Source organism: Oncorhynchus kisutch, linkage group LG11, assembly GCF_002021735.2.
Source record: "Oncorhynchus kisutch isolate 150728-3 linkage group LG11, Okis_V2, whole genome shotgun sequence".
In the NCBI taxonomy this organism is placed as follows: domain Eukaryota; kingdom Metazoa; phylum Chordata; class Actinopteri; order Salmoniformes; family Salmonidae; genus Oncorhynchus; species Oncorhynchus kisutch.
This window is the reverse complement of record NC_034184.2, coordinates 75,317,036-75,331,896: the sequence shown is the minus strand read 5'-3', so window position 1 is coordinate 75,331,896 and position 14,861 is coordinate 75,317,036. Positions and strand designations below refer to the sequence as shown.

The following is a 14,861-nucleotide window of genomic DNA, read 5'->3' as shown; positions in this document are numbered from 1 at the left end:
GCAGAAGGCGGAGTGGGTTTTAGAGGGCAGGAGGTGCGGGCACCCCTACAAAATGTGCAGGAGCTCACATGACGAAGCGCTGCATCCGTAGTTATTGAAATTGTTGCAGATCATGCAACCTCCGGAGAAGAGCACGGGATGATCGCCACGAGCCTCCAGGAAAAGGCAGTCGAAGCAGAACAATGTCCAGGAGGAAGAGGGTAGGGCAGAACAGTGAGCAAATGAAGGGCAGAGGAAGCTTAAGGGTTGCTGAGCGTGGGGCAGCCACGGAGGTCGCATGCAAGGGACACTGCCAGCAAAGATGCGAAAGGAGAGCTCCACGTCGAGGGCACCCCAGTAGGTCATGGTGTTCCACTACAGGAGCCTGGAGGCTGCGCCTAACAAGAAACGGCGATGGTAGTCGTAAAAGGTGAGACGCTGCAGTGGTGGCAGCGGGACCTGAGAGACAAAGGTCGACTCTGGCAGATAGACAGGTTCAGGGGACCTGAGGTGGGGCGGGGAGCCGGAGGCTGTGAAGATCGCTCAGGCAAGGTTGCCGGGAGGCCAGAGCATGCAACCGGATGACTAGTTGCGGATGACTAGTTGCTGTGTAAAATAAGGACGCACGACAACAAGGTTCTAGCTCCAGCATGTTTACTAACCTAACCCTCGAATGTCATACCCCCAAGGGACATCCTACTACAGTTGCAATGCCGGCAGAGAGAGCTCGAGAGGTGAAGGAAGTAGTATGCTGAGAGAAACAGAGAGGCAGGCAGAGATGGTCTCTGGCAGAGAGAGAGGCTGAGCCACTGCCGAGGCAGCGGTCACGTGGCCAGCGAGGCCGGAGAGAAAAGTAGGAGCAAGAGGCAAGGAAACCGAGTGGCCAGAGCAGGAGTACAATCTGGATAGGGGGCTGCTGGCAGGGTCCTTGGCAGGGGTGAAGCCATGACATCCAGGATGTTTACGGGCTGCTTCTTTGAGGCCTGGAACGTTTGCGGAAAGGAAAAACGGACCGCAGCCGTCTGGTTAGAAATAGTATCCCTGAAAATGGAGAGGAAATTGGTCTGAAAAGATATCGGAATCCGAGGTGGTGAGATCAAGCTCCATTGTAAACTTTGAGAATCCCCATCAATAAAATCGAGACTTGTCACGCATTGTCTTGCATGTGCTGCAAAACAGAGGAGGAATGACTGTTTGGTCATGATTAAGGAGGGTGGTAGTGGTGATTTAAGGAGAGTGAGAACAGGTGTTGAGGCTGATTAACAGTTAGTATCAGCTGGAGCTTGTTTGAGGAGTTACATTCAAAGAAACTAGTTAAGCTGTGCAAACAGTAGTTGAAGTTGATTGGTAATGGTTAGCAGCTGGTGCTTGTTGAGATGCTAGGCAGCTGTGTTCAAGGCAACTAGGTAAGTGTTACATTCAAGTCTGGTCTTTCTCCTGAATTTTAGTTCATCCTTAACACGCTTTAAGGACATAAACTGGCATTACAGGTTTAAGCAAAGTACAGTGTCATTGTTTTCACGCAGATATATATAGGAGAGTATAGGAGGGACAGGAGGCAGGTAAGAGCAATGGCAGCCACATGAACTGGCCTACAAAGACAAAGATCAGTCGACAGTAACAGTGAATCTGAGAAATGGCTTTAAAGATTTAGCTGTCCAGACATATGTTTAGGTAGAAACAGTGATAATGCACTGATGTATTCCCTTATTATGAAGAAACTTTTTATACATGAACCATGATCTGACCTATGACCCCTAAAATGCTTATACTGCACTCTGCCTTAAACAACTTTATGGGTAATGCAAAGGTAAAGTGCAAAAATCTATATTCTAAATGTGTTTATCCAACGTTCCTGTTTTTCCTGATTGATGGAAAGAGTTTAAGAGTTCTAACTACATTGCAACTGTATTTAAAGCTTTTATGTAGTTGAGATATGTTAAGTGTTTTATTGTAGTAGGCCTAACCCTCAATCTTTGTGTGCTGGTTATGCATCTTGTTGACATTCATCCAAGGACACCTCACTGCAGAAACATTCTTATCAAATCATGTGAGTATTTTTAACATTTTCCTGGGATGCTTGATTGTTTTGTTTGTCTTGTTTTACTGGGACGCTTAGCAGAGGTATACATGCTGGGGTTATTTATGTTAGTGGATGAGGTGCACATAGTGGACTTCCTGCTAAGGCACACCTAGCTGTAGGATTAGCAGAGGCTTGCTATGCATCTTGCATAACTGGTTATGCCTATTGTTGACATTCATCCAAGGACACCTCATAAGAAATTTTTTTATGAAATCATGTGACTTAGTTATTGAAAAAGGATTTCTGTAAACGCACCCTAAAACAAAAAGGAAACTAACCAAAAATGTGACGTATGTTTTATTGTAACCCTAAATGATGAATGTGTAAACACTTGTCTTTTTGGCTAACCACATTAGAACATTTAAGGATGTAAACTGTCAGAACAGATTTAAGCCAAGTTTAAGCAAAGAGTTTATTTTTATAGTGTCAGTGCACATGTCACGTTTGCTCCCTCTCCGCCCTCTAGGACACCAGGCTGCTCATTATGGTGCACACCGGTCATCATCGTAATGCGCACTTGCGTGTCATCAGACTCACCTGGACTCCTCCCCCCCCCCCCCCCCCCCCCCCCCCCCCGATTACCTGCCCTATATATGTCACTCCCTTTGGTTCCTTCTCCAGGTGTCATTGTTTCTGTTTCCTGTCTGTGTTTCTTGTTTTGTTCATTTGTTTATTACATTTTGCTTACCGACTCCCAGTACACACGTTACAGCACATTAATTAACGTTTCAATAAAAGTGCCTGTTTTAGCCAACCGGCTAATTTTAACCCACAGTCCCTGGGCAGGTTATTAAGAACCATACAAACAATGAGCAGTGATCACATGTATAGCAACATAGAACATGCTAAATGTAGCACACTCAGATGTAATTTACAAACAAAGAATTTGTGTTTTGAGAGTCTGAGTTTGCCAGAGCAGAGGCAATAATGATAACCAGGGATGTTATATTGATCAGTGAGAGAATAGGACCATTTATGTCCTGCTAAGCATAAATGTAACTAGTACTTTTGGGTGTTGTCACGAATCTCGCCGAAGATGGTGCCTCTTCCTGTTCGGGCGGCGCTTGGCGGTCGTCGTCCTATTAGCTGCCATCGATTCCCTTTCCGTTTGTTTCTGTTTATTGGGTTTAATTGGGTACACCTGTTTTGAGTTAGTGTTTGTTTGTAGGCTATTTAAGAGCACTAGGCCCGCTGGGTATTTGTGTGGGCTTGATCTCTGTTATTTTGGTGTTGGTGTGGAAGTGTATTCCTCATTATTTTCCGGACAGTTTTAGTCCGGTGTATTTTGGACGGGTGGTTTCTTACGCCCTAGTGTTGGCATGTCCATGTCTCCGCTGTCGTTGGAATAAATAGATTCACGTACGACCTTACCTGCTCTCTGCGTTTGACTCCTCCACCGCACCATTTGTAGAAGTCATAACAGGTGTCATAAAATGTATGGAGTAAAAAGTAGATAATTGTGTTTAGGAATGTAGTTAAGTAAGATGTACAGATACCCCCAAAAACTACTTTAGTACTTTACACCACTGGCTACAGATATCATGGACTGTCTCTTATCGATGGTGATTATGATATCGTTTAGTACCTTGAGCGTGGCTGAGGTGCACCCGATGACCAGCTCGGAAACCAGATTGCACAGCGGAGAAGGTACGGTGGGATTCGAAATGGTCAGTGATCTGTTTATTAACTTGGCTTTCAAAGACTTTAGAAAGGCACGGCAGGATGGATATACAGTATGTCTCCACCCCGTGAGAGCCCTCTGTTGCCAGGAAATGGTGGGGTTATGATGAGCCAACCAGGGAAGGCCTAGTACAACGGGAAACGTAGGAGAGTCAATGAGAAAGAGACTGATTCTCTTATCGTGACCCCCCTGCGTCTCCATGGCCAGGGAGATGGTGGCCTCCCTGATTAGCCGGGACCCTAATGGTCTACTATCCAGAGCATGAACCGGAAAAGGTCTATCCACAGGAATAATGGGGATCCTTAAACTAAGTGCTAACGCTCTGTCAATAAAATTCCCAGAATCGACGGGCGCCTTATGCTGGGAATGCGGGGAAAACTCAGGGAAACAAACAGGTACAAACAGGTGGACAACAGAGGACTCTGGATGAGAGTGGTGCAGACTCACCTGGGGTGATGCCCGAGTGCCCTACCCGCTGCCTCGACTCCCAGAGGGACCAACCCGGCACCGACCGGAAGTGTGCCCTCTGCGGCCACAGATGGTGCACGTTAAGGCCCCTCCTCCAGCCTCCTTATGCGCACCCCCTCCCAACTCCATGGGCACCGGAGCGAGAGTGCTGGGAGATGGAACCGACAGAGCCCCCTCAGGACGTCCACGGATGACCAGCAGGTTATCCAACCGGATGGACATATCCACCAGTTGGTCAAAGGTGGTGGTGGCATCCTTGCAGGACAACTCCCGTCGGACGTCCTCACGTAAGCTGCATCGATAGTGGTTGATGAGGGCCCTGTCATTCCATCCTGCTCCGGCGGCCAAGGTCCGGAACTCCAGCGCAAAATCCTGTGCGCTCCTCGTCTCCTGCCTCAAATGGAAGAGTCGTTCACCCGCCGCTCTACCTTCGGGCGGATGGTCAAAGACGGCCCGGAAACGGCGGGTAAACTCCTCGAAGTGGTCCAACGCCGCGTCTTCCTCTCCCCACACGGCGTTCACTCACTCCAGAGCTCTCCTCGAGAGGCCTGAAACGAGGGCGGATACTCTCTTCCTTCCTGAGGGAGCTGGATGAAGTGGCCAGGTATAGGTCCAGTTGTAAAAGGAACCCCTGGCACTGTGCGTCCGTCCCATCATACTCCCTGGGAAGGGAGAGACGTATTCCACTGGAGATGGATCCAGACGGGACGGGGAGAGGTAACCCCGGTTGAGCTGGATCCAGACGGGACGGGGAGAGGTAACCCCGGTTGCGCTGGTCGAGGCACTGGAGAGACCTCCTGTCTCTACCAGCGGTCCATTGTCTGGACAACGCGATCCATCATGGCACCGAGACGATGTAGTATAGCCGCGTGTTTCTGGACGCGTTCCTGGGCTCCTCTAACCAGGGTACCTGCTCCTGCTGACTCCATGGTAGGTGTAGGATTCTGTTAGGATTGTGTATTGAAGGTTGAAGTCAGGTGCAGGAGAGCAGAGTGTAGTGAACAGGTGCACTTTTTATTCCGGTCAAAATGACAGCACAAAGTAACATAAAATGTGCCCAAAACACAGAACATAGACAAACGGTAATGCTCATAACAATATCAAAATACACGTAACACAAACAATCCTACACAAAGACATGATGGGGAACAGAGGAATAAATACATATGAATTGATTGGGGAATGAAAACCAGGTGTGCAGGGAAGAAGACAAAACAAATGGATACATGAAAAAGGGAGCGGCGATGGCTAGAAAGCCGGTGACATCGACCACCGAATGCCGCCCGAACAAGGAGAGGAGCGACATCGACCACCGAATGCCGCCCGAACAAGGAGAGGAGCGACATCGACCACCGAAGGCCACCCGAACAAGGAGAGGAGCCGACTTCGGCGGAAGTTGTGACAATCTGATTCAATTAATGATGGAGTGGAGTTTATTTTTGCCCAACATTTCATTTAAGGTGCTCCAAAGCTTTTTACTGTCATTCATTATGTCATTTATCTTTGTTTCATAGAGTAGTTTCTTATTCTTTTGATTCAGTTTAGTCTCAATTTCTCAATTTTCAGTACGTTTGTCATTTCTTTTGCCTCATCCCTTTCAACCATACAATTTTTCAATTCTTCATCAATCCACGGGGATTTAACCATTTTTACAGTCATTTTCTTAATGGGTGCATGCTTATTAGTAACTGGGATAAGCAATTTCATAAATGTGTCATGTGCAGCGTCTGGTTGCTAGTCATTACACACCAACAAATATTCTTTACATCAGCCACAGCTCCACCTTTGGCATTTCTGTATAGTTAGGCATGTTGTTGACATTCATACAAGGAAACCTCACTGCAGAAACATTTTCTTAGGAAATCATGTGACTTATAGGTATTGAAAAGGATTCCTGTAAACACACTCTAATACAAATGAAAGCTGACTATAGACTAACCAGAAATGGGACCTCTGTTTATATTGTAACCCTAATTTATGAATGTGTGAACTACCTTGTCGTCTTTATGGCTAACCACATTAGAACATTATAATCTTTAATGAGGTAAACTGTCAGAACAGGTTTTTAGCAACGTTTGATTTTCATTGCTCACTGGGCACACTCTGGCACACTGGGTTTTACCTCCAAGGTATGATTTCATACATCAAGGCATCAGGGGAAAAGTTGAACCTAGTCAGTTTTGTGATGAGAACCTCACGGGTAACAGTATCAAAAGCTTTCTTTAGGTCTAGAAATACAGCCCCAACACCACCCCCTTTGTCCATCTTGGACATTTTCCAGAAGAAAGTAGTTGGCCGTTTCTGTGGAGTGTTTTGCTCTGACTAAACTGCATGGAGTGTAATGTGAAGGTGCTGTTGTTGAGGTGGGCAATCAGTTGTTCTGCTACACACTTTCAGCAACCTATGACACCACAGGTAGTATACTAATGGGCCCGTAGTTACGTCAGTAGGGTCACCTGATTTACAGATGGCCGTTATTACGGCCGACTTGCAGACTTTTGGAAACACCCCCTGACAAACAGATGTGTTGGTGAACTTAATGGGGCCAATTAGTGTCTTTGTAGTTTTTAAGCAAGGTAGAGTCCAGCCCAAACACATATTTGGCTTTAGTTCTTTAGTGAGCTAATCAGCTTGTTTATCTCTGGCTCAGAAACCTCCTTAATGATGAAGAAAGGTTGAGTGTAATTCACTGGCACTGAGCCCAAGAAACTAGTGGAGGGGTTATGTGTTAGGACCTTGACAGAGTAAACAAAGTAGGAATTGAAGGCTGCTGATATTTCGACTGCATTCTGTATTAGACTGTCATTCACATTGATTTCTAGTCATTTTGCAGTGTTACTATAGTCTTTCTCTGTTAACCTTTTTAGATTCTCCCAGATCAATTTAGAAGTTTTCCCTTGCTTACCCAATTATGTTGATAAAAAAAGTTTGCCTTGGCCTGTCTGATTTCTTCCATCACCTTATTTCTCAACATGGCAAACCTACCTGTCATGCTCTAATTTGGACTTTAGGGCTGTTTTTAGAGCATATTCTTTCATAATTTTCCAGATTTCTCCATTTTGCCAAGGAAGAGTGCTCTTTTTGGCCAGGTTTGGATTAGATTTTCTTTAGGAAGCCAGTTAGTGTAGTCTGAATTGTGGATAGAAAAACCTGACTATCAGCTTCCACATTTGTATAGGACAAGAGACCATTCCAGTTAACTCCCTTACACACCTTTTCAAAATGATTTAATTGACTCTTAGGTATTCTGAGCTGATCAGGCTTGTTACCAGTAGAGATGTTAAACCTGTTCTTGGAAAGCTTTCTGGCTATGAGTATCAGATTATGATCAGACAGCCCAGTAACCATACTGAATGATTTATTCACGCTCTGGTTTATTACTGAACACCAAATCAATCTGTGTTTTAGAGCAACAAGTCACGCTGGTTGGCCCTTTAACTAGCTGCGTTAGGTCAAAAGGTATTAGTTATCCATTTGAGGGTTTTCTTACAAGTCTTCATAATTAATGTTAAAATCTCCCATTAAGATGACCTCTTTCCCAAAGTCACATTCCCTAAGCATGTTATTAAACTGATTAAAAACACACTTCTGGTGGAAGGTGGCCTGTAAATTCCAATAAGGGTCAAAGACATTTGGGGAGAGAGAAACGTTTAAACCAATACATTCTAGTTCATTATCACATGACCACTCAATTTGTTTACATCGGATATGTTCTTTAATGTAAATCATCAGACCCCCTCCTCTTCCTTCAATCCTGTCTCTCCTGAAAACATTGTAGCCAATCACAATCAAAGCAGCATATGGAGAGGTTTTATGGAGCCGTGTCTCTGAGAGGCAGAGGAAGTCAAGGCTGGAGTCTGTAAAATGTTGAATTTGATAACTTTTTGGAATGACACTGCAAATGTTCAAGTGCCTCCCTAGTAGTCCCTTGGGCTTAGCTCGTGGGTCCCAGATGACACGGCGTGATTGACACATTGAAAAAAAGTTACATTTTTAGTGTTTTCTGATGGCCGCTTTTGTTTCGTTTTGATTAGGGGCATTTCAGTAGTGCAATTAACTATCCCTTGCACCATTGTTTTCAGGAAGTCCTACCCAAATCAATCAAATCAAATGTATTTATAAAGCCCTTCTTACATCAGCTGATATCTCAAAGTGCTGTACAGAAACCTAGCCTAAAACCCCAAACAGCAAGCAATGCAGGTGTAGAAGCAAGGTGGCTCGGAAAAACTCCCTAGAAAGGCCAGAACCTAGGAAGAAACCTAAAGAGGAACCAGAATAGGAGGGGTGGCCAGTCCTCTTCTGGCTGTGCTGGGTGGAGATTATAACAGAAAATGGCCAAGATGTTCAAATGTTCATAGATGGCCAGCAGGGTCAAATAATAATAATGACAGTGGTTGTTGAGGGTGCAACAGGACAGCACCTCAGGAATAAATGTCAGTTGGCTTTTCATAGTCAATCATTCAGAGTATCTCTACCGCTCCGGCTGTATCTAGAGACTTGAAAACAGCAGGTCTGGGACAGTTAGCACGTCCGGTGAACAGGTCAGGGTTCCATAGCCGCAGGCAGAACAGTTGAAACTGGAGCAGCAGTACAGCCAGGTGGACTGGGGACAGCAAGGAGTCATCAGGCCAGGTAACCCTGAGGCATGGTCCTAGGGCTCAGGTCATCAAAGAAAGCAAGAAAGAAAGCAAGAAAGAAAGCAAGAAAGAAAGCAAGAAGGCTTACATTCACACAGGACATCGAATAAGACAGGAGAAATACTCCAGAGATAAGACTGACCCTAGCCCCCGGACACAAACTACTGCAGCATAAATACTAAAGGCTGAGAAAGGAGGGGTCAGGAGACACTGTGGCCCCCTCCGACGATACCATCGGACAGGGCCAAACAGGGAGGATATAACCCCACCCACTTTGCCAAAGCACAGCCCCCAAACCACTAGAGGGATATCTTAAACCACCAACTTACCATCCCGAGACAAGGCCGAGTATAGCCAAGGGGGGGGGGGCGCCAACCCAGTTCGGAAGATCTCGCGTCAGTGACTCAACACGCTCAATTGACGCACCCCTCCTAGGGACGGCATGGAAGAGCTCCAGTGACTCAGCCCCTGTAATAGGGTTAGAGGCAGAGAATCCCAGTGGAAAGAGGGGAACCGGCCAGGCAGAGACGGCAAGGGCGGTTCGTTGCTCCAGAGCCTTTCCGTTCACCTTCACACTCCTGGGCCAGACTACACTCAATCATAGGACCTACTGAAGAGATGAGTCTTCAATAAAGACTTGAAGGTTGAGACCGAGTCTGCGTCTCTCACATGGGTAGGCAGACCATTCCATAAAAATGGAGCTCTATAGGAGAAAGCCCTACCTCCAGCTGTTTGCTTAGAAATTCTAGGGACAATTAGGAGGCCTGCGTCTTGTGACCATAGCGTATGTGTAGGTATGTACAGCAGGACCAAATCGGAAAGATAGGTAGGAGCAAGCCCATGTAATGCTTTGTAGGTTAGCAGTAAAACCTTGAACTCAGCCCTTGCCTTAACAGGCATTTCCAGTAGTCTAACCTAGAAGTTTTTTATATTTTCTGGGTCAAGGTTTGGCTTTTCCAAGAGGCTTTATTACTGCCACTTTTAGCGAGTTTGGTACAGATGCGGTGGATAGAGAGGTTTATTATGTTCAACATAGGAGGGCCAAGCACAGGTGATAGGAGGGACAGGCGGCAGGTAAGGGTAATGTTTAACAACTGTTAAACATCTGAGCTTGTGGTTGTTTGTGGGGGGAAAGGGTGTGTGTGTCCCATATCTGTTTCTACGGGGTTATGATGTTAGGGACAATATAGGATGAATCACAATAATTGTTTGCTAAAATGATTGATTGCCAAAAATGTCAACTTTAATGGCAATCCTGGTTATAAGTAACAATCCTTCACATGAACTGCCTACATTATTATGCATATTATTAGTCATTTGTGGAAATTAAGATACACAAGATTTTGAATATACAGTGGGGAGAACAAGATTGGAGTCTGTTTGATTGAGTGTGTGGACAGGTGTCTTTTATACAGGTAACGAGTTCAAACGGGTGCAGTTAATACAGGTAATGAGTGGAGAACAGTGGGGCTTCTTAAAGAAAAACTAACAGGTCTGTGAGAGACGGAATTCTTACTGGTTGGTAGGTGATCAAATACTTATATCATGCAAAAAAATGCAAATGAATTACTTAATCATACAATTTTTGTTTTAGATTCCGTCTCTCACAGTTGAAGTGTACCTATGATAAAAAATTACAGACCTCTACATGCTTTGTAAGTAGGAAAACCTGCAAAATCGGCAGTGTATCAAATACTTGTTCTCCCCACTGTATACATACATACAGTTGAATTCGGAGGTTTACATACACTTAGGTTGGAGTCATTAAAACTTGTTTTTCAACCACTCCACAAATTTCTTGTTAACAAGTCGGTTAGGACATTTGGCAAGTCGGTTAGGACATCTACTTTGTGCACGACACAAGCAATTTTTCCAACAATTGTTTACAGACAGATTATTTCACTTATATTCACTATATCACAATTCCAGTGGGTCAGAAGTTTACATACACTAAATTGACTGTGCCTTTAAACAGCTTGGAAAAATCCAGAAATGTATGTCATGGCTTTAGAAGCTTCTGATAGGCAAATTGACATCATTTGAGTCAGTTGGAGGTGTACCTGTGGATTTATTTCAAGGCCTACCTTCAAACTCAGTGCCTATTTGCTTGACATCATGGGAAAATCAAAAGAAATCAGCCAAGACCTCAGAAAAAAATTGGAGACCTCCACAAGTCTGGTTCATCCTTGGGAGCAATTTCCAAATGCCTGAAGGTACCACGTTCATCTGTACAAACAATAGTACGCAAGTATAAACACCATGGGACCACGCAGCCGTCATACCACTCAGGAAGGAGACACGTTATGTCTCCTAGAGATGAACGTACTTTGGTGCAAAAAGTGCAAATCAATCCCAGAACAGAAAAGGACCTTGTGAAGATGCTGGAGGAAACAGGTACAAAAGTATCTATTATCCACAGTGAAACGAGTCCTATATCGACATAACCTGAAAAGCCGCTCAGCAAGGAAGAAGCCACTGCTCCAAATCCCCCATAAAAAAGCCAGACTACGGTTTGCAACTGCACATGGGGACAAAGATCGTACTTTTTGGAGAAATGTCCTCTGGTCTGATGAAACAAAAATAGAACTGTTTGGCCGTAATGACCATCGTTATGTTTGGAGGAAAAAGGGGAAGGCTTGCAAGCCGAAGAACACCATCCCAACCATGAAGCACGGGGGTGGGAGCATCATGTTGTGGGGGTGCTTTGCTGCAGGAGGGACTGGTGCACTTCACAAAATAGATGGCATCATGAGGGAGGAGAATTATATGGATATATTGAAGCAACATCTCAAGACATCAGTCAGGAAGTTAAAGCTTGGTCACAAATGGGTCTTCCAAATGGACAATAACCCCAAGCATACTTCCAAAGTTGTTGCAAAATGGCTTAAGGACAACAAAGTCAAGGTATTCGAGTGGCCATCACAAAGCCCTGACCTCAATCCTATGGAACATTTTTGGGCAAAACTGAAAAAGCATGTGCGATTAAGGAGGCTTACAAACCTGACTCAGTTACACCAGCTCTGTCAGGAGGACATGCACAATTGGTTACGGGATCGTAAAACGTAAGTCCAATCAAAGTAAGCTAAATATGATGCGTCTGGCCATGGTTCTGATTTCTGTGTGTAAGTAGAAAAACATGTTGACTCACCCTACTTGTAGAGAAACGCCAATGCCATCCTCTCTTTCATGTTGAGAAACTGTCTATCACTCTGTCATACAGTGCACACTTGTTTTTTGTTGTCCTAGGCTACCTGGCTAAAATTCTTTCTCGCTAGTTTAACTTTCATTCATGTGCAACGTTAGCTAGTTAACATTAGCCTTCTACATATAGCTACACATAGAACTCCCATCGTCTCAACAATGTATGAATTAATAGTTGGATAGTTGGATCAGAATTGCCTTTATAATCATTGGTCAGTGTGTAGAATGAAGTAAAATCCCAAGTCAAAATCCATATCTCCATCCATGGCTAATTTAGAAAAGGGACAAGTTTTGCTAGCTAGCCACCGGTGGACAACAACATAACGTGATGCAACATTTCTAGTTTTTCTGTCAATTATGTGTGCTCTCAATGGGATTTGATAGGAGTGACACAAATCCACGCTGCTTTCCCTTGACACTTTTTTTTTGTTGGTGCGCCACGACCATTCACAGTTGAGGTCGCTCAGTTTACATTAACACTGATTGGCGTCCAAATGCTCGGTGACTTCCCTATCCTTCAATGCTACAATGTCATGTTCGTTTGGAACAGACAGCATCAGATATGGGATGGCCTACACGTAGAGACATAGGGGCGCTATTTCGCAAGCTCGGATGTGTATCATGGGAGATACATTGAGCCTCTTGCGAATTTTAGGAAAATTATGAAAAACAATACTACAACAAAATATAATAATATTGATCCATTAATATAATATTGATCCAACCGTAAACACACGCCACTGTGTAATGAAGCCTCTCTGATGCATTTATGACAGTACAACAGACACTCCTTGTGTAAAAACAACCCGCGCGTGGGCTGGCTCACACAACAATGGGATAAAAAGGCGCCCCCAATCTAATCTCTCCACAATGTCCTTCAATATATCTAGCGAACATTTTGCTTAAAGGGCTGGTTCTATTCAAACCAAGTCAAGGTAGCTAACGTTAGATAACTAGCTAGCTTTTAAATCGACTGTTCAGCTCTTATTAATATAAGAAAATGACAGATTTTAAAATACGGAAAGCTGAACCCAAAGATGTACCTGACATACTGCGACTGATAAAGGTAAACCGCAAACTAAAATCACTGCTTGCTTAGCTAGAAAATCGACTTGGTTTCACCCTTCGTCACTCTTCTCCGGCGACAGTATTTCCGTGTGTATCGTTGATTTGCTATCTAAAGATGCTTGAGGAGTTAGCTAGTTAAATACCAAAATACAACTAACTATGAAAAGCTTGTGATGGATGAAGCAAATCTTGCAAGAGTAACGGGACAATTGACAGCAATTAAAATTGTATTTCCTTCGGGACGTTTGACGTGCCTGTGCGTACCGTAATGTTAATATAAGTGAGGAATTATTTTTGGAATATAACGTACGGAGTAAAAGCGCTCTCAAATTCGTGGTTGTGATTGGGTACCATAGTTGAACTTAAATCATGAGGCATTTCAAAGTTATGTTCTTCACGAATCAGCAGTGGCGACCCATCTTTCAGATTTGAGCCCCACATCCTTGGCAATTTTAGATTATTATATATATATATATATATATATCGGTGCTCATCGGCCATAAACATTACACAACAAGTTGGAACTTGCTAATTCAAAGGTATCATGGAAGGTATCATGGAAGGTATCATTGGCTAACTGCAAGCATTGAAAATCAATCATTAGCCTGCTATTCAGTGGAGTGGCTGTGTGGTCCCAAGTCTGAGGGTCTCTTTTCCAAGTTTAAAATGATAAACATTCAACATTGGCCATGCTGTTAATGAAGCATGATTTGTGCCACGCTCAAAACAACTCAACTCAGAACTGCAAAATTTGACTTTAGTGAGTTCAAGACAACTGGGAACTTGGGAAAAACGAGCTACAACTGGCAAAATTAGTTTTGAACTTTCATCCAACTGGAATTGTAAATCTGGAACTCGGGCCTCTTTCTAGAGCTACGACCTGAAGATCACTGACATCATAATAATTGGACCTTTCCCCCCCCGAGTTCCCAATTGTCTTGAAAGCACCATAAATCCAGAGAATGCCAGACTTTGATAAAGTTTGACAAAATCTGCCCACGAAGGACCGCCACACCACCTTCCTGTTCAAGTGAACACAGCACAACAACGTGAGTCCAAAAAATGTAATATGCCAGGGAGATATGTATACTGTAGCTAAGAACGTAATACAAAGTGTATGTTGTGTAGTAAGCTGTTAGTAGCCCATGTGCCTCACCCTAATCATTTGGTCTATTTTCACCTCTTAATTTCACCTACTGTTCTGACTTGGTGGTGCGCATGTAGCCTTTAACCTGTTTTTGAGAAATGTGAATATTGTAAGAGCTTTCATTGTCTGCTTATATGCCCCTTTTATGTATCCTACGATTCTGTCTTGGTGTACAGGGAGAACACTAAGAACGGCCCATGTTCTTAATTCTGTCGCTGTACATTTCAAAAGTGCTGAACAAATAGTTATATTGACTAGCTCGCTCATTAATGTCTTAATCAAAATTAGAGATTGCCTCTTATCCGCCTGTTTGCCCCTTATGCCATAGTTTGTACATCTCAATTGTCATTAGAAGCCACATTTTTTTAAGGAAGTCAGCCATAACAGCTATGTTTTTTTTAAGGCAGTAAATGAAGCTTTGAATGGTTTCGCTGCCAGACAAGGCTCCCCTGACAGCCAGGTGTATCAGTGGTAAGCTGTTGGGACTCTGCTGTTGGGTCAGCTTTATGCAGGCACCGTTTGTCACAGTGATTGTTTAGTGTTGTGTAGTGACTTTACTGGCATGCATCCCACTTTTTATCTTTTTTTTTTTTTTTG

General features: G+C 44.0%; 2 protein-coding genes across 3 annotated transcripts in view; one reads left to right on the top strand and one right to left on the bottom strand.

Annotated features, from left to right (window-relative positions):
- Positions 1-13,318, bottom strand: part of LOC109898999 (pyruvate dehydrogenase E1 component subunit alpha, mitochondrial-like) — a 39,272-nt gene extending 25,954 nt beyond the window's left edge. Inside the window, exon 1 of the mRNA XM_031835126.1 lies at positions 13,093-13,318. The gene's annotated coding sequence lies outside the window, so the exon portion shown is untranslated. The remainder of the gene's footprint in view (positions 1-13,092) is intronic.
- LOC109899230 (diamine acetyltransferase 1-like) overlaps positions 1,998-14,861 on the top strand; it is a 48,574-nt gene continuing 35,710 nt past the window's right edge. The window contains exon 1 of one of the 2 annotated variants that reach the window (XM_031835143.1): positions 1,998-2,029. Coding sequence is in view for 1 of the 2 variants with exons in the window: in XM_020494285.2 (XP_020349874.1) it covers positions 13,050-13,115 (66 nt within the window). In the remaining variant the exon portion in view is untranslated. Of the gene's footprint in view, positions 2,030-12,921; positions 13,116-14,861 lie in introns of those variants that run through there. The other variant, XM_020494285.2, reaches the window with a different exon arrangement.